The sequence below is a fragment of the Sturnira hondurensis genome, unplaced genomic scaffold (genome assembly GCF_014824575.4).
Source record: "Sturnira hondurensis isolate 20B ecotype Veracruz unplaced genomic scaffold, ASM1482457v3 Scaffold0006413, whole genome shotgun sequence".
Classification (NCBI taxonomy): domain Eukaryota; kingdom Metazoa; phylum Chordata; class Mammalia; order Chiroptera; family Phyllostomidae; genus Sturnira; species Sturnira hondurensis.
The window spans coordinates 26,134,845-26,155,575 of NW_028079044.1; the positions used below are offsets into that span (position 1 = coordinate 26,134,845).

A 20,731-nucleotide genomic window follows, 5' to 3' on the forward strand; every position below is an offset into this window, starting at 1 on the left:
TCACCTCCTTGGAGCTAAACACTCAGCACAACTGATGGAATGCTCTTTTTTTTTTAATTTGGGGGAGGATATATTCAGCTTTGAAGCTCAGTCATGACACTTCCAGGGAGGTCAGTGGTTATGCCCCCTCCCCATTTGATTGGACGGAATGTAAGGGCCTGTTTGGCCTGACTGGACTCTCCCGCCCCTCTGCTGCACGAACAGCACGTGACATGCAGGCATCAAGCCCGTGACACTCCCAAGACACTTGGGTGTTATCAGCTCAGTAGGGTCGAAAGTCTGCAGACACTGGGTGGAGCAGCAGAAAGCCACCAGACTGCCAGGTGTCCTCCCTGGTGCAGCCACACCGTCAGCATCTCTCTCCAGGGAAAGAGCTTGGGATGGTCAGTGGTACACTGGGGCTCACGACACCCGTGACAGTGCCCAGGGGGCAGTGTCCCAGCTCCAGGAGACTTCTGGGTAATGAGATGAGAGACGGAGAGTTCAGATCTTTCAGACAGCCATGTTAGCGCAATCCTGACTCCCCCCGGCCAGCTCTGGTGGAGGCCGGATGTAGTGATCCTCTGTCCCTATGGCCTTCACCTGGGAAGAAAACGGTTAGTTGCCCTGATGAAAAGGAAAGCAGCTTTGCCTTGAAACATGGATGAGAGCACCACAGCCATTGCCCCCGAGGACTTTATTGTACAGATGGGATGCTAAGTCCTTCAGGTGAATGCTGTCATTCACATACACATAGCATAGTTCTCAAGATTGGCCCAAAACAAATGGCAAAATGCAAGATGGTTTCTAGCCACGGAAAGCCCATTGAGGCCAGTGCAGCACACACCACAGTCAACTTTGGTCCACAGCGAGGCTCTGCAGAGAAAGGTACCAGTGGAGTCCCTCGCCTCAGGTTAGCGAACCATGGTAGACATGTCTAGTGTCTGCAGCTCCTTCAGTTGCGGACCTCTGGAGGTAAGAATCGCAGTTGCCTGTTAGCGGATAGAGGATGACATAAAGCTCTCAGATGACCAGTTTCTGGGCAAACAATTTCTAAGGCATTGCCACTAAGATCCAAACACTGGAGTTTTCAAGGGACCCAGTGGCTTCCAGAACCACAACTATTTTATTTGAATGAATGTACAGTTCCACCAGGTTTGGAAGCATCTGAGCAAGGTTGTAAGTGAGTTCCTTTGCATATAGAGTCTCTCCAAGTACTGTAGTCCCTCATCTTTCAGGACCTGCAGTGGGAAGTGGTGCAGATTCCTGTAAGTGAAGAACACATCCTTGGCCTCTTCCAGCCTTGCCACAAAGATCGTCTTTCAGAGTACAGATGCCATGACTGAACAGATCCCAGCAGGCACGGCACACACTACATCTTGTCAAAACTGGCCTGCTTCTCCGCGCCGGCAGAGCCAGCGCTCCGGGACGCAGGCTGCGCTGGCCCACAAGCCGAGCTCCTTGCTTTCATTTTCACCGGCTTTTTCACAACCTCTCTCCGAACTCAGCTGAAGATTCACACTCTGAGAATCCCGCATGACTCACCCCACACCATTCCGAGCTCCTCTTATGTTTCCACTCTGGCAGCACTTCTGACTTTCCTATTCCTGGGTGGTGGTTCTGTTTTGTAATGTTTCTACATGTCTACATATTTTATATCACCAGTTAGACTGTGAGTTCTTTGAAAACCAAAGATTTATTTCTTTAGTTTTTCCTGTCATAGTTCTCCCTAAGATACTGTAAATCAGTGTTGCTTCTCTAGGCTCTTTGTGGATTTGGGAGCCAGGCTACCATAACTGAAGAGCAAATTTTAGATTTGGAAAGAAAGGGGTGGAAGGTGATGAAGGGGAACAGGGCAGCATCACCTCAGTGTCCGTAAGGACCAGGATGCACCGTGCTCTCTCCCAGTCCCCGGCTTCCCTGCCTCTGCTGGCACTGAGGGGAGCCACCTAGGCAGCCACCACATGCAGACATCTCCCCTCCTACAGGTGCCCTCACTGCTCCTTTTAACTAGAGTTTACTTGTATAAAATGGTGTTAAGAAAATGGGCAAGTGAAGAGAAGACCCATGCAGTGTAATTGTCCATGGACCTTGGTTCTTCTGGACGTGGTCATGACTTTGATGGCACTTACTGTGGTATTCAGTGGGTGTCCGATAAAGAGTACTGAATAATTCATATGGGAATATGGATATGGACACTCTGGGGAAGTCAAACAAGAGGGAAACATTTATGGTGACACTGGAAGTACTGGGTTTTCTGAACAGCAGAGTCGTACTCTGAATTGTGTTGGTCTTAAAGTAACGTGAGAACAAATTTCCCAGTTTCATGAGGTGTGGATGGAACAAAACTGGATCACAGGTAGGTCCATGCATCCTGGAGTTTGAGGAACTCTTTGAAATTTTTCAGCTAATAGCTCACGGTATAATAACAAGAACTTAATGTTTAAAAACAACTAGTTTATGTAAGTAAATACAGAAGATTTGATAACATATTGACTATAGGGTTATGGGTGCTTGCTTAAAAAACCCTTCCAGAAAGACATTTCACTTATGTGATATTGGGTATTTAGGTTATTGAACTTCTTTTATGTCTTATTTCCTGTAGCTGTGCAAGTGAATCTGGCTCTCAAAGCACTTGCGACCAGCTTGTAACGCCCACGGCCCTGGCTGCCTGTACCAGAGTGGACTCCTGCTTTACGCCATGGTTTGTCCCATCCCTCTGCGTTTCCTTCCAGTTTGCTCACCTGGAGCTCCATCTCTGTCATCACTTGGACCAGCTAGGCACAGGTGCTCTTTACTTTAACATCACAATAGCGTCCACGACACAACTCCCCTATCTTTATCCAGATCATTTATTTTGGGGAAGCAGAAAGTCTTGGAGGGGTTTCCACTTTGTGTATTGCAGTGTGAGTGATGTTTCAAAGTGCCGTGACTGCTAATCCCTCCCTCATCCAAAGCTCCCTTTCTATGGACCAACACCCACGTGCTGGTGGGAGTTTTTAGAAGCAGCATTCATTTCCCCTGCCTGTGAGCACTGGAAGAGTTATTCTGAAGTTAATTTCCTATAACAGCTGTGCCCCTTACTTTTGCATCATCTTATGGACCTATTATATAGGTTACTAAATTGTATTGAACTGACATGATTTTGTATGCTTCCCATAGGGATTTTCATGGAAGTTACAAAAATTGCAGGTTTTACTGTTATGACGATTATGATCTTTTTGAAAGAAATACATCTGTTTTTGTCCTATATCCTGAGCCATTACATTAATGGGAAATAGAGTCTAAAAAATACTTGATATCACCTGATTTTAAAAGCATGAATACTTTCTACAAAAGATGGGTGAATTCTCTAATAATTTTTACAAGTTTCTACTGAGTACATTTTCCCTCACCCCAAAAGTGGCCTTTTATAGATTTATTAATGTTACATGAATAATTATTCCTAAAAGTCTTTACTAAACCTTTCCTAGTCAATACATTTCGAATCAGGCATTAGGTTTTTGACCTACATGCAATGGGAAAAAGTGAAAAAAATCAGATTAAAACTAAACACAGCTGCTAAACATCTTGCCTTTTCAACAAAAATGGAATTCAACCTGATTTTTCTAATTCCCTTTGAGTCACAGTTTTGTTTTTGAAATTGAGATGGTAGATACAGAGCGCATCTAAACACCTCTCCTTAGAATTTACCTCCTGTTCATGTTATTTATTGTCTCTGTGGTCAAATGTTTGTGAAACTGAATGTAACCTTTGGACGATATGTATTTAAGAGATCTGCTGATTGAAAAAAACAGTTGTGCTTGCAAATATCAAATAATAATTCAAATACTGTAATATTTTTAGAAGAATGTTTACATTTATTAAACATTAAGTATTGAATTCAGTGGCCAAAGAGGGAATAATTTACATGTCATCTCTGTATTTCCATAAAACATTGGCTCATCTCCATTGCTCTTGTTCTTCTTTGTTTTCCCAATAGCTCCACCACCAAAGCTGCAGCCATTTGTTTCTGATAAAAATGTGCCATCTGAACTAGAATACATGATTGTTTCCTTCAGAGAACCACACTTGTACCTTCGACAGTGGAACAATAGTTCTGTCTGCCGGGAGATTCAGTTCTCCGCTCAAGCGGACTGTAAACTTCTGGAGTGCAGAAACGTTACGATGCAAAGCCTGGTGAAACCCTTCAGCATCTTCGGACAGATTGCGGTGTCCAGCAACGCAGCAGAGAAGCTGCTCGACTGCACCATCCAGGTTGAGTCCATATTTGTAAACTTCGGGCAACATGCGATTCACTCTCTGAACACTGCGGTACAAGCTTGGCAACAGGTATGCACATCCCCGAACAGTTTACAGGTGTCCACGTGGGAGCTTTTCCTGGATTCTCTGTGTTACCACCTGCAATAATAAGCACACACCCAAATGTGAGAGAGTGAAGAATTGGATCGGCACCATGATATTTGGGCCCTTCTCTGTTTTGACAAAGCATACATGTTATTTTTAAAAACTTTATAGAATAGGGGTTCTCTCCACATGCATAGGAGATAATGCCCACATTTTTGTGACTAATGTGCCACATCTGTGTGGAAAGTAACATATTCCCAGAAATTTTTCCAAGTTTTGTGGTTTTAGTTGGCCAGAGCTTCAACTTAGCTATGTATCACATTGTCTACGCATCCAGTTCAGATGTGAAGAGCCTGCGTGAGCCCTTCTGACGGTAAGCATTCCATCTTTTCAAAGAGAAAAAGCAGTGAGAGGAAATGTGTGAGCACAAGATGGTCTCAGTCTTTCCCCTGCTATCATTCTGTCATTCTGAATCAGTAAAAAGCACTTCATAATGAATTTTAATTTCACAGAAAGTCTGATAATAATATGCTCAGTGATTTAAGAACAAATCACGTACACTTCTCTTAACTAATATTCAGTATAATAGTGTATTTCCATAAAGTTTGTGTTGCTATTTAAGCTGAGGCACTTCCCCACGTATGTACATTACACGCATTTGTGCAGAGCTGGCTCCCCAAGAAAAATGGCCCCTCATGCCTCACGGACCTCATGTGGGAACGGGAGCAGTGCGGGGGAGGGAGGGGGAGCTGGAGTTCTCTGATGTAAGAATTTTTATGGGAATAAACTTTTCTTTATATGCATGAAGACCTATACAAGACTAAGGAATTAATTACCCAACATGGCACTCCAACAGCAAAGGGAAAGAAGATAACACATCTGTTTTATATTTTAAAATTCCTTTTTAAGGGCATTCCATGGTTTTCTTGTTGCAAAGGACATGCGTAAAATAAGAGCTAGTGTGATCTAAATCTTTGCAGCTGGTTTAAATAGCAATGTGAAAAAAACCTTCGTGGCTCCAATTTCTGTTTTTTGTCATGTTTTGAACAATGCATTTAATAAAAAACAAACCTAGAAAATATAAAAGAGTCATCGATAGAAGATTTAAACCCAGGATATTTTTGTCATGGTATCAGGGCCATTATAAGAGGACTCGTGTGTAGCAACTACTGCAAAATGGCCTTTAGAAATACCAGTTTCCTCCCAGGGTAAAAATATTCTCTTAGACACAGCTATACATATAAATAAAATGCAGTGCATAAATATTTAAATGTTTTAAACCACATCAGAGTGTGAATGACTGGCTAACACAGTGCCTTGAAGGAATATCCTGAGTTGTTTTTTTTAAAAATGGAATTGTATATTTGATTAAGTAGAGCCATATGTCACATAGCATATTGCTGACAGGTACATTCTATGAATAGTTGGTTCTGATTTATACAGGGATTTGGCAATGTTAACATGAGCCACAAGAGGATATACTTCTGTAATTGTTGCTGTAATTTTCTTGTTTCCTCCCATGTCAAGAGTACTTGCCACCAAGTTTTAATGTGGTAGGCATCTAACCCTGTATATTCTAAAGTAAATACAAAAATGCACAACTTGGAAATTACAGGACATTTTACATTGAACTGGGCTTATAAAGGGTTATTAAGTTCATTGTTTCTAAAATATTCTGAATGTGGTTTATCCCCTTTAGAGGGAAGCTTAGTTTCCCAACTTTGATTTTACTGTGTGTATAATGAAGTGTACAGTATAATTGTTGTCAGTGAGAAATAGAAATTGAATGAGCAGGATAAGTTATTTGAGTTCTCCGCATACTTTTTATCAGATTCATATCTGAGACAAGTCATTTGTATCCAGTGTAGATGGACCAGACAGATGAAGCATGAAACAATTTGGCCTTTCACCTTTAGGTCACAAGTTCAAGACTAACCAAAGTCTTCATTAGTGTCTGATTTCTCTGGCTATAGATTTTTTTTTTATTTTTGTAAATGACTAATATTTTGTGAAACCAGCTTAAAGACCCAGAATGCCACTTGAAGTTTGCTCTTTATCTTTATGTCGCATTCCCACCTTTGGACAAAACAGCATTTAAAGGAAATTTTTATTTTAAAATCAAGGTTATGCTCATGTGTCTTATCTTACACCAAAACAATATCTCTTTAATTTGCAAATGCCTATACAACACTCCACGCAGATCTTAAATGTAAGACACCTTTTAATTACACATCTGAGTGAGCATTCTGAGGGTTAGCCTATATGATGTCATATAAAATGGGTACGATCTTTTTATGCCCGAATTTAAAACAGTCCAAGAAATGCTTGAACTTGTTGCAGTTCCAATGAACTCCACAGATGAAGGAGCAGTAGAGAAACGGGTCCCTGAGGACTGGGGTGCTCTTTAGAAAAACGTAAACAGCCCTCTTGTGTTCTTTCATTTACATTTTTCCCTAAAACCTTCATCATTCATTAAAGGTCAGTCCTTAGAGAGGAGGAAAGTCATAGGATCTTTTTTCTACTCCAGCCCCTCTGGTAACTGAACCTCTGTGTTGCCAGCACGGTGATCCCAGTTCATTATGAAAACCAAATTTCCATCTCGGGGGTCTGTCTAAGTGGGAGTTTGAAATCATATCCCTTTCTTCATGTTTGTACTCTTGGACCTAAAGGAGAGAGAGATGTTTACAAAGAGAGCATTTTGTGTTGATTATATAATGCTAAGTGGAAAACTCATCAAAACTAATTACACGCTGTGACTCCCATTGGATCACAAACCTTTGTGTGAGACGTGTAAGGTAGGGTTGGGTGGGGTGAACACTCAGAGGAGAGGAACTGCTAGAAGAAAATTCACCAAAACGTTCGTGGCAGTTTGCTGAGTGTAAAATTAGAGACTTTCAAAAACAAAAAACACAGTCCATACTTCCTGCATTTTCTAATCTTTCTACTGTGAACATTTATTTTGTTTATAACTTGGAAAGTGTATTTGTTTCAGAAGTTTTTATTGAGTATTTATGTGTTAGGCACTGAGTATTGAAGGTAAATTTTTAAATACCACAGACCTGGTTGCTGCCCTTACGCAGCATGGAGTCTGTGATGGAGACATTGTGGAACCTGAAATCATACCCATCACTACTTAGTCCCAATAGGGACAAATTCTGCGAAGGTGGATTACAGGGCATTATGTGAACATGAAAGAAGGGGACCTAAATCTCATCTGGGGAGGATCTCAGAAGGCTATTCTAAGGAGGTAGCCTGAAAACAGGAACCTGAAGGCTGAGTAGAAAGTTTGTCAAGCAAAGATGAAAAGATATGTAGGCAGAGGGAAGGCTCTGAGGTCAGAAGGAGTTGGCCATGCTGGACAGAACAACAGGGAGGGACAGGAGGGGCTGGCGGAGCTGGGGTGCAGTGAGCCAGTGGAGAGTAGCTTGGGATGTGGCAGGGCCGGGACAGCGCAAGCCTGCTGGCAGTCAGGTTTTGAAATCACAGCTCATGATTAAAAGCCACAGCAGAGAGTATTATGTAGACAACAGGTCCTTGTTGCCTTTAATTAATCTTGTCTTACTTAGCCAGGGACTGTTCAGGGTTAGTGTGGCTACCTGTCAGGGTTCTGCTCTGTGAGAATAGAGGTTTGGTGGGAATAGATGGATAGAGCGAGGGACTTAGAGGTCCTCACAATCATCTGGAAGAAAGATATTCCAGGGCCTCTACACCCACTGCAGCCATAGAGCACTGTCTACCCACTTTGGGGGGCTTCTGCATGGCTAGGAATGGGCTCTGCCTCTCAAGATAAGGCGCTAAGTCCAGTCTTGGTCCAGGCTGGATTCAAGTACATTTGCCCATAGACTCCTTGGCTTCAGGCCCCACACTCACTTAGATAACTGTGCTCATGACTGGTATATCCCTCTACTCTCCCTCTTGTCATTAAAATGGCAAATGACAGAGAATGGCATTGTGACATTATTCATATCCATAGCCAAGAAATAGAGGTTAACTAGGGAGCGTATTACCTCCCAGTGTCTGCAAATTGATTGTCTGATTTAGACTTTTTTCCTTGTATTCTCGAGGTAATCATGTATTTAGCTATTTTTTTAAATTTACCAAAAGTATATTTATTGTTTATGAAGCCATAACCTAACCAGAGTGATAAAAGAATAAGAATGGAAATTCTCTGTCACTTTGCCAATCAATGTTCTGATACAACAGCAGAGACACCATCAAGTTGGAAAGTTGGACCAACATTGGTCCATCAACATTGGACCATATTACTCTTAATAGGTTAGTGGAAGACCTTAGCTGATTGAAGACTATTAGCTAAAACAGACCAGCACCTGTTTTTCAGTTACATTGTTTCTCTTGAAAACTGCAACTTGGCTTACCCTGACTCTAGAGTAAGTCTGTTTTGTGTGTTCAGCCTCTTAACAATAGAGGGAAAGTTATGGTTTTATTTACATCTCTCCCTGAGCACATTTACACACACACACACACACACACACACTCCCTCCCTCCTTCCCCCCCTCCCCCCTCCCCCTTAAGGTATCTGGGGATGTATTACCTAAAAGATCTTTACTTTCCGTAGGGTACAAACTGTGGCTTTGTAATTGGTCTTGATTGTCGAGTGCGGAAGGCCAGGAACACGGTAATTCTAGCCTCCAGTACTCTTGCTCAAAAACGCGCGCTACCCAGCAGAGCATTCTTGGTAGGATGTTAATTCATTTTAAATGTTAAAAGTTAGAGGGGTCTTGTTCTTTTACTCTACTGCGTCTATGATTTATTTTGCAGAAGTATAAATCAAAACATATTTTTGGAACATTTAAGATCTCTTTAAGGTATTTTTTTTTTGTGCTTACCCTGGAAGTATAGAATACTTTGTATACAAGAGCTAATGACAGCAGATCTTTTAGTGTTTCTGTGTTGTAACAATTGCCACTGGGCAGACAGCTGCCAAACATCTTGCAATTAATCTGATGCACGTTGGCTTTCGTATTCTTTTTCTTTCAGAACGAATGCCCGGAGGTGGAGGAGTTGGTCTTCAGCCATTTTGTGATCTGTAATGACACACAGGAGACACTGCGGTTTGGCCAGGTGGATACCGATGAAAATGTGCTGCTGGCGAGTCTCCACCGTCACCAGTACAGCTGGCGCTCTCACAAATCCCCACAGGTATTTGAGAAACAGCCTTACAAACACATCAGCTGCTCAGATTGGGGGTTCATTTATTCTGCATTTGTGTGTCTGCGTCCAGTTACTTCCCTTTTTAAGTCTCCTAAGGAAGCACATGGTGCAGCTACATCTGACAGAGATGCAGAAACACTGAGAGAGGGGAGCCCACAGCCCCGTGCTGCTCGTGGAGAGGGGCAGCCTCCTGTCAGCGGGGCTGCCGCGGAGGCAGCGTGGGCGGCGGTCACAGGCTGAACTCTAGAGCCACCGCACGTGGGTTTGGATCCTGCCTCCGTGTTGCCTCGCTTTACTTTCCATCCTTCAGCTTTCTCATGTGTAAAATGGGGGTAATAACAGTACCTATCTCATAAGGTTGTGAGTACTAAATAAATATTTAAAGGCACTGGAACAGTGCTTGCCAAGCTATAAGCATTATATGTTGGGCAGTTTTATTCATTCGTTGATTCAGATTTTTACCATGTGTCAAGCACGTGCTAGGCACTGGGAATTCAAAGATAGTCCCTGCTCCCTGAGGGACAGCTCTTGGTCTGTGACGAAGTGAGCGCGATGACAAAGTGTGTCCAAGGGAGCACTGAGAGAAGACATACCAAAGGATGTCTCTTTTCCAAGTGGTATAATTCCATTTTTCCTGTCACATTAGAGGGGAATAATTAGAGGGATGTGCCCCACAGGGATAATATGAGGATGAATTGAATGCGAAGATGTGGTCTTAAATGAGCAAAAGAAACCCTAGGAAGAACTCTCAAGAATAACGTATTTCTAAAACTCTGCGTAATAGGGAAACTACTGTCTGCTTGTGATTAAAAGAAAGTCATTAAATTAGAGAACAAGTTTTCCCATCTGGGGAAAGCTTCTATACACCAGCTTCAGCATGTACTGTGTCCTCAGGCTCCCAGTTGGTTTTTTTTTGTTTTGTTTTTCTGGTAGCTAGATTCTGATTTCTTTCTTGCTTTTTTATTGTACAGCTGCACTGTTGGTATAAAATGTGGAAAAGGAGATACAGTACAATTCTTACTTAAGATATTATTTATCTAACTCTAGTTAATTTGACAAGACATTAAAACTTCAGAAATCCTTTCTAGTAAAAGTTCTTACAAATATTTTCATATGTTATAATATTACACTCATAATTTTAGAAATAATATGCCCTTATTTTTATATTTTTCTCTTGAGAAATTTCCATGTTAAAGAGTTTATATTTATTTATTTATTTTAGAGGGAGACAGACATCAGTTTGTTGTTCTACTTATTTAGGCATTTATTGATTGATTCTTGCATGTGCCCTGACCAGAGATCGAACCCGCAACCTTGGAGTATTGGGACCATCCTCCAACTGAGCTACCCAGCTAGAGCCAAGGATTTTTAAGTCATTTGTTTGTTTGTTTGCCTCTTATAACATTCTTAAAGGGTGCTTTGTTTATTTGTTTTAAACTTAAGGGTTTTTTTTGTTATTTTATCAATGCAAAAGTGAGAATATACAGATACAGAGACCAAATTAAAAAATGACCACCTATGATTCCAGCCACCCAGTGACAACCCAGGTTAACACTTGCTATATAGCCTTTTGGATTTTTGAAAGGTTTCCGTGTAATTGCATTCCCAGCAGTGAAGTAGCAGTGGTGGGAAAGAGCCCTCTGCGAAGCTTCAGTGTGGGTTGTTGTACAGTGACTGTGCCTGTAGGCTCTGCCCCTGTTCACACACGAGCTACAGGCTCCAACCAACAGAAAGGCAAGCACAGGACGTTCACTTGTCCTCATGGTCATTGAAGATGAATAGACCACCATAGCCTGAATGACCCTCAAGATCCCCCGGACACTGGCGCCAGCACAGGAAGGGCAATCACGAGAACAGCTGGTTTGGGGCTTGGGGGGAAGTAGGCTTCGTGTATGGACAGACAGTTTCTGGGTGGGAAAGGGCTCAGCAGGAGAAAAATGGACAACCTGCCACCACTATGCCTTTCACATGAACACTTTTGCACTTTTTCAAGGTCTTTTTATATCTATTACTAGTTTTGTTTTCACAGTACCCCTGTGTGGTTTGCATTACTTGTTAGGCATATTTTTTAAACAAGGAGACAAGTAGAAATATTAAGCTAAGATAGTGGTAAAGTTGGCATCCCCTGTGTTTAAATTCTCAGTATTGTGTTATTTTCAAACTGTCGTCAAGCTCTCCCAGGTTTTGGCAGCGTGATTTGCCTCTTAGTCTAGACGAGCCTTAAGGCTTTAGGAAAAGGAAGGGCTTTGAAATCGCCAATATAATACTCCACATTTGAAGCTAGACAGTTGCATTGTTAGTCTAAGAATTTTTAATGACAAACTGGAGACAAAAGACAGGTATGTATTAAACTTTTCTTTTTAATTTGTAACTGCATCCTCTGGATACAGATTTTCAGATGAGCTGTGTTCATTATCATCTCAGGGTACACTTAGATCAAAAAAAATTTTTCAAAAAGGTGTCTCTTTACTGCAGCTACATATGCTGAAGGCATCAGGACCGTCCGAAGCCAGAGGTCTTAATGGGCCCAGGAGGCCTTCGTGGAATTCCTTGCATCCATAATCACAGATTCTGCTGTGTTCTAATGAGCAGTTACATCTGAAGGTCAGAAAAATGAGCCACTTAGCTCCACACTGCACCTGGGGGTAGTCAGGTCCACAAGTGAGCAAACCTCTCCCTTTGCCAGACTCCAAGTCACATCCTGCACTGCCCAGCAGGCTTGGTTTTAGGAACACTTGTGTCTGCGTGTTTATGCTGCCTTGGGTGTTAGTCAATTCATAGTCTCAGGGAGGATTTCTCAAGTTCACAGGACTTAACTCCACTAAACAATGCAGCTTAGATTGCAGAGATCAGGAGAGTGGCAGGGACACCTGGAAAGGTTTCAGAGAGGTCAGCGTATCTTAGAACCACACAGGACGTTGCTAACAACAGTAAGTCCCAACAGGATGGGAAGAAGCATGGACACAACCATTCCAGAAATCCAGCACTGAAAAACCTTTCAGAAATGAAAAGTTATAAACTCTCCTTATAGTTTCTAACACATGCTCTGAGGCAGAATCACTTAAAATGCTGGAGAGCCTGCAACAGTTGCTTGCCTAAATAAACAAAGGAAGAACAAACTATTTCCTAGGGAATAATTGAACATATTCAGCTGCACAGTCATATATGCCACCGCAGAGGGCCTATAAATATCCAATTCAGTAGGCTTCAGATCAGCTTGTATGAGAACAATAACCAGCAAGGGATTGCTCTTCAGAAAAGCGCTTCACATTATATAAAGTTGAATGTAAGGACTGGAAGTGTGAGTTTGTGGAAACTTTCCGCAGAATGTGGGCAGTATGTGTAGCTCAGAGTCTTTGTTTAATTTAGTCAGACTCAATGCAGTGATACTTCCATCAATTAGTAGGATTTGTGTCTAGTCTGTTCAAGTTAATGGCCTTTTCTAAGAGCAGACTGCTTAGAATAGGTGTGCCTTTACCTTGTATATAAAGAATTACATTCGCTTTTACCCCATGACATGTACAATGCATTTTTTTACGAATTGCAGAGTTCTGATTCTCAATGACTTAATTTTAGTAATAGAAACGTCAAGCCCTAGACAGAGCTAGAGAAAACAATAAAATATTGGAAGAGGGTATGGGGGCAAAAAATGGTGATGGAAAAAAATAAAGTTTAATTTTAAAAAAAGAAGAAAATATTAAAATATTGCTCCAGAATGGATGCAATGGAAAGTTTCATCAGGTCATGAAAAATGCAGATAAATATTAAAAATGCAAAATATAACAAGGTAAGAATTAGGTTTGAAGAAAGAGCAGCAGGGCATTTGGGAAGCGTTCGTTAAAGTAATCAGATGTCGTGAGGAAGATACAAAGCATACGCTACTTTAAGGCAGAGGTTGGCGGATGTTTTCTGTGTGGCTTTCAGGGCCTCACGGTCTGTGCTGCAGCTACCTGGCTGTGCACAAAGCAGCTGCAGTGCATGAGCATGGTAGGTTCCAATAAAACTTTATTTATAGAGAATAAAATTTGAACTTCAATAATTTTACACATCACGAAATATTCTTTTGATTTTTCTCAAGCACTTAAAAGTGCGAAAGCCATTTCTGGCACACAGGCTGTACGCCCATGGGTGGAGCCCCGAATGTGGCCCACCCGCTGCAGTCTGCCTGCCCTGTTCTACGGCCTATCAGCTGACAAAGCTCGATAGACTGAAGGTTTGGTGTTAAATTGTTTTCACTCCAGTCTAAATGGTCTTCCTGTCACTTGAAAACTTGGCCAAATATTTCAGAAACTAAGAAATGTCCAGTGATAGTTTATATCTAACACATATAATCAACCTCTACTTACCACAGAACAATAAAATATTTTTATTGTACTCACTCTGGGCCTGTATAGACAAAAAGTTCTCCAGTCTCTTTTTTTATGTAAAAATACTTAAAAGTGAGATCAGATTATTCTTCTCTTAAAGTAAAATACCGTATTTTTTGGACTATAAGACACACTTTTTCTTCCTTTTTTTTTTTCCTTCTCCCAAATTTGGGAGGAATCATGGTTGAGTTCTGTTTACATTTACATTGGTGAAATATTATGTTACTTATGTTATTAAATATTTTAGCACATTTTTCGCTTCACATTTTTTTTTGCTATTTTCCTCCTCTAAAACCTAGGTGTGTCTTAACTATCTGAAAACTGAATTTGAGTAGTATTGACCTATCTTATGGTCATTATAGCCAGCAATTGCATTAACTGGATTATAACTCTTATTCAGTTACACTTTTCTCTGTTCACTTCTGTAACCATGTGTACTCGTATATCTAGAGAAAGACATTCCTTGTTGCCACAGTCACAATGTAGGAAATTTAAAAGTAGACTAGGAAGGGAAGGAAATATTCTGTGTTGGCAGAACTGCTCAAACCAATACATTTTTTCAAGTGTTTGCCTCTTTGGTTATATTGCACACAGCACGCGTGTTAAAGTTTGGTTAGGAAAGTCAGATGAGAAGACATTCTTACGCACTGCCGGTGAAATGGAGTCAATACTTCCTGTCTAGAAAGCAGTCTGATAAGAAGCATCAGAGCTACTAAAAAGATCATAGCCTACTCTCAAGAAGTAATTCAAAGATCTATACATAAAAATTTTTATCACAATTTAATTTACAGTATCAAAAAATTAAAAACCAAAATGTTTACTTCTCAGGAAAGTTAAATAAAATCTGGCATATCTATAATAACTATTATGGAACTGTTGAAGTTTTACATAAAAAGAGAAAGCTTAATATATTTATATCAGTCAGAAAAGCAAAATAGAGGCCCTGGCTGGCGTAGCTCAGTGGATTGAGCGTGGGCCTGCGAACCAGAGGATCGCGGTTCGATTCCCAGTCAGGGCACATGCCTGGGTTGCAGGCCGATTCCCTGCAGGCCAACTCCCAGCAGGGGACGCATGAAAGGCAACCATACATTGATGTTTCTCTCCCTCTCTCCTTCCCCTCTAAAGATAAATGAATAAATAAAATCTTTTTAAAAAAAAAGAAAAGAAAAATAGAAGTTGTGTGTTTACAGTAGGATCTTAACAATATAAGAACAAAGGCATAGAAACACACTGGAAGGAGATAAGTAAAAATGTTACCAGTGGTTTCCTCTGAGTAGTGGGTTAAGGTGATATTTTTCCACTTTACTGCATTTTTATATACGTCTCAACTTTTTAAAATAAAGGGTATAAATTACTAACTCAGAGGTTAAACTAATTATCCTGAAAAAAATTATATGCAGACTAAAAGCCAATGGCAAGTCTGATGACATATTTATCTCTTCTCATGTGAACTATTCCAATAATTTTTATCAATTATTCTCTCAGAGCTTTGCCCCAGTCCAGTGTATCTTTGCTTTATCTTTTTAAAAGAAAGTTTTAATCCTCACCCAAGGATATGTTTGTTGGTTTTAGAGAAAGAGGAAGGGAGAGAGAGAAATAGCAATGTGAGCTCAAAGGAGTAGTATAGCCTGGAGTTAAAAAATCTACAGTGGGTGGAGATAAGCGTGCCTAGGGAAGAGGGCTACGAGGGCTTGGTTAGTGTTCTCTTGCTGTGGAGCATTGCACACTGGTGGTGGGGTGCAGGATAACTACTGTAGACACTCCCATTCATAAAAGGAGGAGCTGGGAGACATGGAGGAGTAGAAATTCTGAAATCCAGCCAGATTAAGGTTGGAAGTTTCTTGGTTAGTAATCATTCATGCTTCTGCTTGGAAGTAATTGTCTGTGGCTCATGGCTTCAGACTCTGGGCTCAAGCCTCTGAGTCATCCATCTTTTTCCGCAAAAAGTATCCCTTGTTCACATGTCATTGTTTTCTCAGCCTGATTTCTGTCCCTAGAATTTTAAGGTCCAAAAATCTCTTTAGATTTTAAAATGTCATTGTCTCTTTCAGTCTAAATAGGCAGAGGTTGATAATGCATAGACTAGAGGAAGAATGACTAATGGCATGAGGTGTTAAAATAGAAGCAGAGGAAGGAATACAAGTCACAGAAGATTTGACCCCGGATGGGAAGAGCTTTATACCACATATCTGTTGCTGCTTAACAAACCACCCAAAACTTAGTGGCTTAAAAAAAAATACTAGTTTGTGAGTCTATTGTTTAGAAATCTAGGGCACTCGAGAAGTTCCTCTGCTGGTCCCAGCTGGGCTCAGTCATAAGGCTGCAGTCAGCAGGGACTGGGTGGGTGGTCCAAGACAGCTTCACCTGGGTGCTTGGTAGCTGACAGGCCCTTGGCCCAGGTACTCTTGGTTCTCTTGCCTTTGACCTCTTCAGCAGGCTAGCCCAGCCAGGAGAGCCAGGGCAGAGACTGCACACCCATGGAGCCTATGCTCAGAATCACACAGCCTCACTTGCACCCCATCCTAGTCAGCAGAGCAGGCCTCAAGGTTAAGCCAGATCCGAAGGATAAGGAACTCCATTGTACCTTTTGATGAGGGTTTCCCAGAGAGTTTGTCACCATCTGCAACCAACCCCGAAGGCCTCCTGCTTTGAGGTAGGAGAGGGAGAATGAGGATTAGTGTGAAAGTAGATGAGGTTGTAGTGGGTTTTGCTGAAAGATAAAAGAAAGACGAAAGGGTAGGAGGCTTTACAAAGTGACGTTCCACAATATCTAATCCTGTCTCTTGCTTATAATTAAGCATACAATAAAAATTCGCTGAATATGTAAATGTTGAGATTTCTCATACCACCTCTGACATTTCTCATTTCTCACAAACAGACTCAAAAGCTTAATTTCATGACCAGTATGAAAATTATAAGCAGTATTTTTTTTTGCATCATGTTATATGTTTTTGTGTATACAGACATACAAAAAGGGGTCCTCTGATCTCAAAATGTGTGGTTCAGGATGCTGTCGGTGCCACTGGACTAAAGAGTGGCTCCTGGTTGCCCCCCACTGTCCCTCGGGCCTCCCAATGGCCTGCAACGTGAACTGTGAGAACACGGGACAGGGCTGCAGAAGGGGTTAGCAGTGTACTTCAAATGAGACCAACTTTCAGGTCCACGTACATGTCTAACTCTTCCCTCTTGTGTTTAACTATGAAAAATTATTTTTTTTAAAAAGGTTATTTATCAATATTTAGGGAGAGATAAAAAAACAGATTTATTGATTGATTCTTGTATGTACCCTGACCAGGCATTGAACCTGCAACCCTTGGTGACCCTCAGGATGACCCTCTAATCAACTGAACTACTAGGCCAGGGTGAAAAATTCTCATTTATTATAAATTAGAAGTGAATCATACAGTTACCAAATACTGTAATTTTTAAGAAACCGTCATTTCGAGTTAAATCTGCCATATATTTTGTCTTTCTCTTGTCATGGAAATAGATTTCCAGAAACCTGCCGTCTTGCCCCTGCGGTGGTGTGGGCCGTAGCCGTCCGCGGCGGGCAGCCCCGTCCGGGAGGGAGGGTCGTATCCTGGCTCCCCAGTGGCAGTAACAAGCTCCTTATTGTTGCTGACATTCATGTAACTAAAATCAACAGTGAGGTAAACACTTCTTGGGACCGTCTGGCAAGAACTTTAATCCAAAATGTTTTGTAAATACTGACTCCATTTGATTACTCGAGACCTACTGTCCGCTACCCATCAACTGCCTTTTTAGTTCAGTTTTAGGCAGTAATGAAACGGCAAAATAGTATGCTACGGACTCGGTTCCTTCACTTTTCCCTCTCAAAATATTTTTGGTTTCATAGGTGAGTCCAGGAAACTTACATTCTCTGAGGAAGCCTATAATGCCTTATGAAGTCACCAGTAAAAGTAAATGGGCCCTAATAGTTTGGGTCATTAAGTATCTAGTGGATAGAGCATATTTGGAATTTCTTCATTATCTGTTGGGAAATACATTTATTTAAATGAGAAGGTGAGGTATGGGACTGAGGTCATTTTTCCTGTATATTTCAAAGTTTCTTTATAAAAATGTTTCTGCAATATGACCTCATTAAGACTTATAAATCTGTCACAAGAAATGGCAAAGATAGGATTGTGACAGGGCACTTTATCCAGCCCCAGGCCTGATTTCTGGAGTTTTCTACAAGCTCGCATGAAAGGGAGTGACTGGGGATAGTTTCAGCTGTGAATCGCCCAGAGGAGTGACTGCTGGTGCTGCTAATGGTCTCTCTGTCCCCCACTGGCAATAAATTTTAGATATTGAAATAGAGCTTTGGGGAAAAGTGTGCTGAAGATTCCTTAAGCTTTTTACAAGACACTCAAAGGCTTTTCACAAGCCAGTGCTCTGCTAATGTGAATTCTTGATGTCTAAACATAAAGTTCCTCCATGAAACCGATTTTAAATGTGAGTTTTAATACACAGTGCTTGGAGAAAGGGAGTCCAGCTGGACCATTAAAGCACGGTATTTTGCCATTTTTAAGTAATGGGAAACACTGATCAAGAATGTTATAAAGATTGCAGCATGCATAATGTGATTGTCTTTAATCATAACCTATTACCACCATAAGTCTGTGTAATAAAAACATTAACCCTGTTAAAGACAATGGCATACCTGTTGTACTGTGGCACATTTTAATTGTTTCCATGCTGAACAGGATGTGGAAGAGCTTATTATCTAAAGGTCAGAATAATGCCCAAGACATGGCCACACCCAACGAGTGTCAGACACATGGAATGTTGGATGACTTCATAGTTATGAAATTATTTCATTTCTCATGATAATTCCCGACTTGCCAAAGTTAGTGAATTTTAAGAACTCTGAGAACAGATTTTAAGATAAATGTGAAATAATCCATACTTTTGGAGTCCGGGACTTCTCTTCAGGCGTTAGTTCCCATTTGACTTGCCTTACGCTTGGGGATAAAATGAGTTAGGACAAGGTCTTAGACACCACATTCCCTTACTGGGAAAGAAGACCAGGGTGCACAACTCTGGCTGGCTCATGTTTCTTGTTGTACAGGCACTAAGAAGCAGCATTTGCCATGAAATACTTTATTTAACCTTTATAAAAATGGGGTTTTTTTTTAGTATGGCAAGGAAGCTTAGTTAAATGAAAATAAATAACTAAAAATTTTGGATTTCTTTTATAGCCATCTGTTGATTTCTTTTTTTGCTAAGTAAAACTTAGGGATAACAATGAACGTTGTCTATGTTGCCATGATAACTAAAAATGAAGATTGCACGGTACTACTTGATCTTTTCTTAGGACATGTATTGGCATGTCTCCTAATTTACATTAAATTAAATTTTGTTGAATGATCAATGTTACATTTGAGAAATAGTTAAAAGAACGTTTTTGTTTCAACTTTGGCCGGTGCTATCTCTATTGTTTCTATTTGTATTTAGTCAAAATTGATTTTCAGACAAAACCTGACAGCTGAGCTCAGAAACTCAAACTGTGCACCCAAATCTGAATGACTAGAAAGTAGCATCTCCAGTTGGTTATCTTACTGGCTTCCCTTTCTCAGTTCACCTAAATTATCCTTTGTTATCTCCACCCAACATCCTCTTAGTCTGCCACTGAAGGGCTGTCCTGCCACTGAAGAGCTGAGTCCAGCCAAGAGCATGACACCTGTTAGCTGTCATTCTGTCGAGAAAGCGGGTCTGTTGGTGCAGTCCCAAAGTCCTCTGCCTGACAGTGCAACTCAGTTAAGCAGCCAAAGTTTTTATTCATTTTATTATCTAAAAGGAAAATGCAAATTATGACATATTTTATAGAGGCACACACCATCCTTTTCTGTCCACACACATACACAAATCTAATTTCTCTGAATTTTCATTTCTCAGCCCTCTGTGGTAGTCCCAAGGGTGGGTACTGTCAAAGACCACCACACTGTTCTGGACAGAAGGGAGCTGTGAGTGTCCCAGTTCGTATCTCTCTGTTGTAGTCCCAAGGGTGGGTACTGTCAAAGACCACCACACTGTTCTGGACAGAAGGGAGCTGTGAGTGTCCCAGTTCGTATCTTTCCACTCACTCGTCATTTGCATATAGGGAAGCCCACACCCTCTAGAAACTCAAAAATAATAGATGGGTAAGGTAAGAGTATTTCTTTAAAATAAGCCTGTATAAAATAAAATATCTGGGAATAAACCTAACCAAGGAGGTAAAAGACCTGTATGCGGAAAACTACACAACACTGAAGAAAGAGATCAAGGAAGACAGAAATAAATGGAAACATATACCGTGTTCATGGATTGGAAGAATTAACATCATCAAAGTGTCCATACTACCCAAAGCAATTTACAGATTCAATGCAGTACCTTTTAAAGTACCAATGTCATATTTCACAGACGTAGAACAAACACTTCAAAAATTTATATGGAACCAGAAAAGACCCCGAATAGCAGCTGCAATTTTGAGAAAGAAGAACAAAGTAGGAGGGATCACAATACCTGATATCAAACTGTATTACAAGGCCACTGTAATCAAAACAGCCTGGTACTGGCACAAAAACAGGCACATAGACCAATGGAATAGAACAGAGAGCCCAGAAATAAACCCAACTCTCTACAGTCAATTAATATTCGACAAAGGGGGCAATAACATAAAATGGGGTAAACATAGCCTTTTCAACAAATGGTATTGGGAGAACTGGACAGCTACATGCAAAAAAATGAAACTTGAGCACCAACTTACACCATAAACCAAAATAGATTCAAGGTGGATAAAAGACTTAAATATAAGCCATGAAAACCATTAAAGCCCTAGAGGAGAGCATTGGCAAGAAAATCTCAGATATTCCACGCAGCAAGAT

At 40.9% G+C, this 20,731-nt stretch overlaps 1 protein-coding gene and 1 pseudogene across 3 annotated transcripts in view; one reads left to right on the forward strand and one right to left on the reverse strand.

The window, feature by feature from the left end:
* The window catches only part of VPS13B (vacuolar protein sorting 13 homolog B), a 690,921-nt gene that overhangs the window by 594,682 nt on the left and 75,508 nt on the right, over positions 1–20,731 (forward strand). For all 3 annotated transcript variants that reach the window (XM_037048265.1, XM_037048266.1, XM_037048267.1), the window contains exons 41-43: positions 2,585–2,766; positions 3,962–4,311; positions 9,325–9,486. In XM_037048265.1, the coding sequence (XP_036904160.1) occupies positions 2,585–2,766; positions 3,962–4,311; positions 9,325–9,486 (694 nt within the window). The remainder of the gene's footprint in view (positions 1–2,584; positions 2,767–3,961; positions 4,312–9,324; positions 9,487–20,731) is intronic.
* LOC118988960 (leucine-rich repeat-containing protein 28-like) lies at positions 112–1,319 on the reverse strand (annotated as a pseudogene).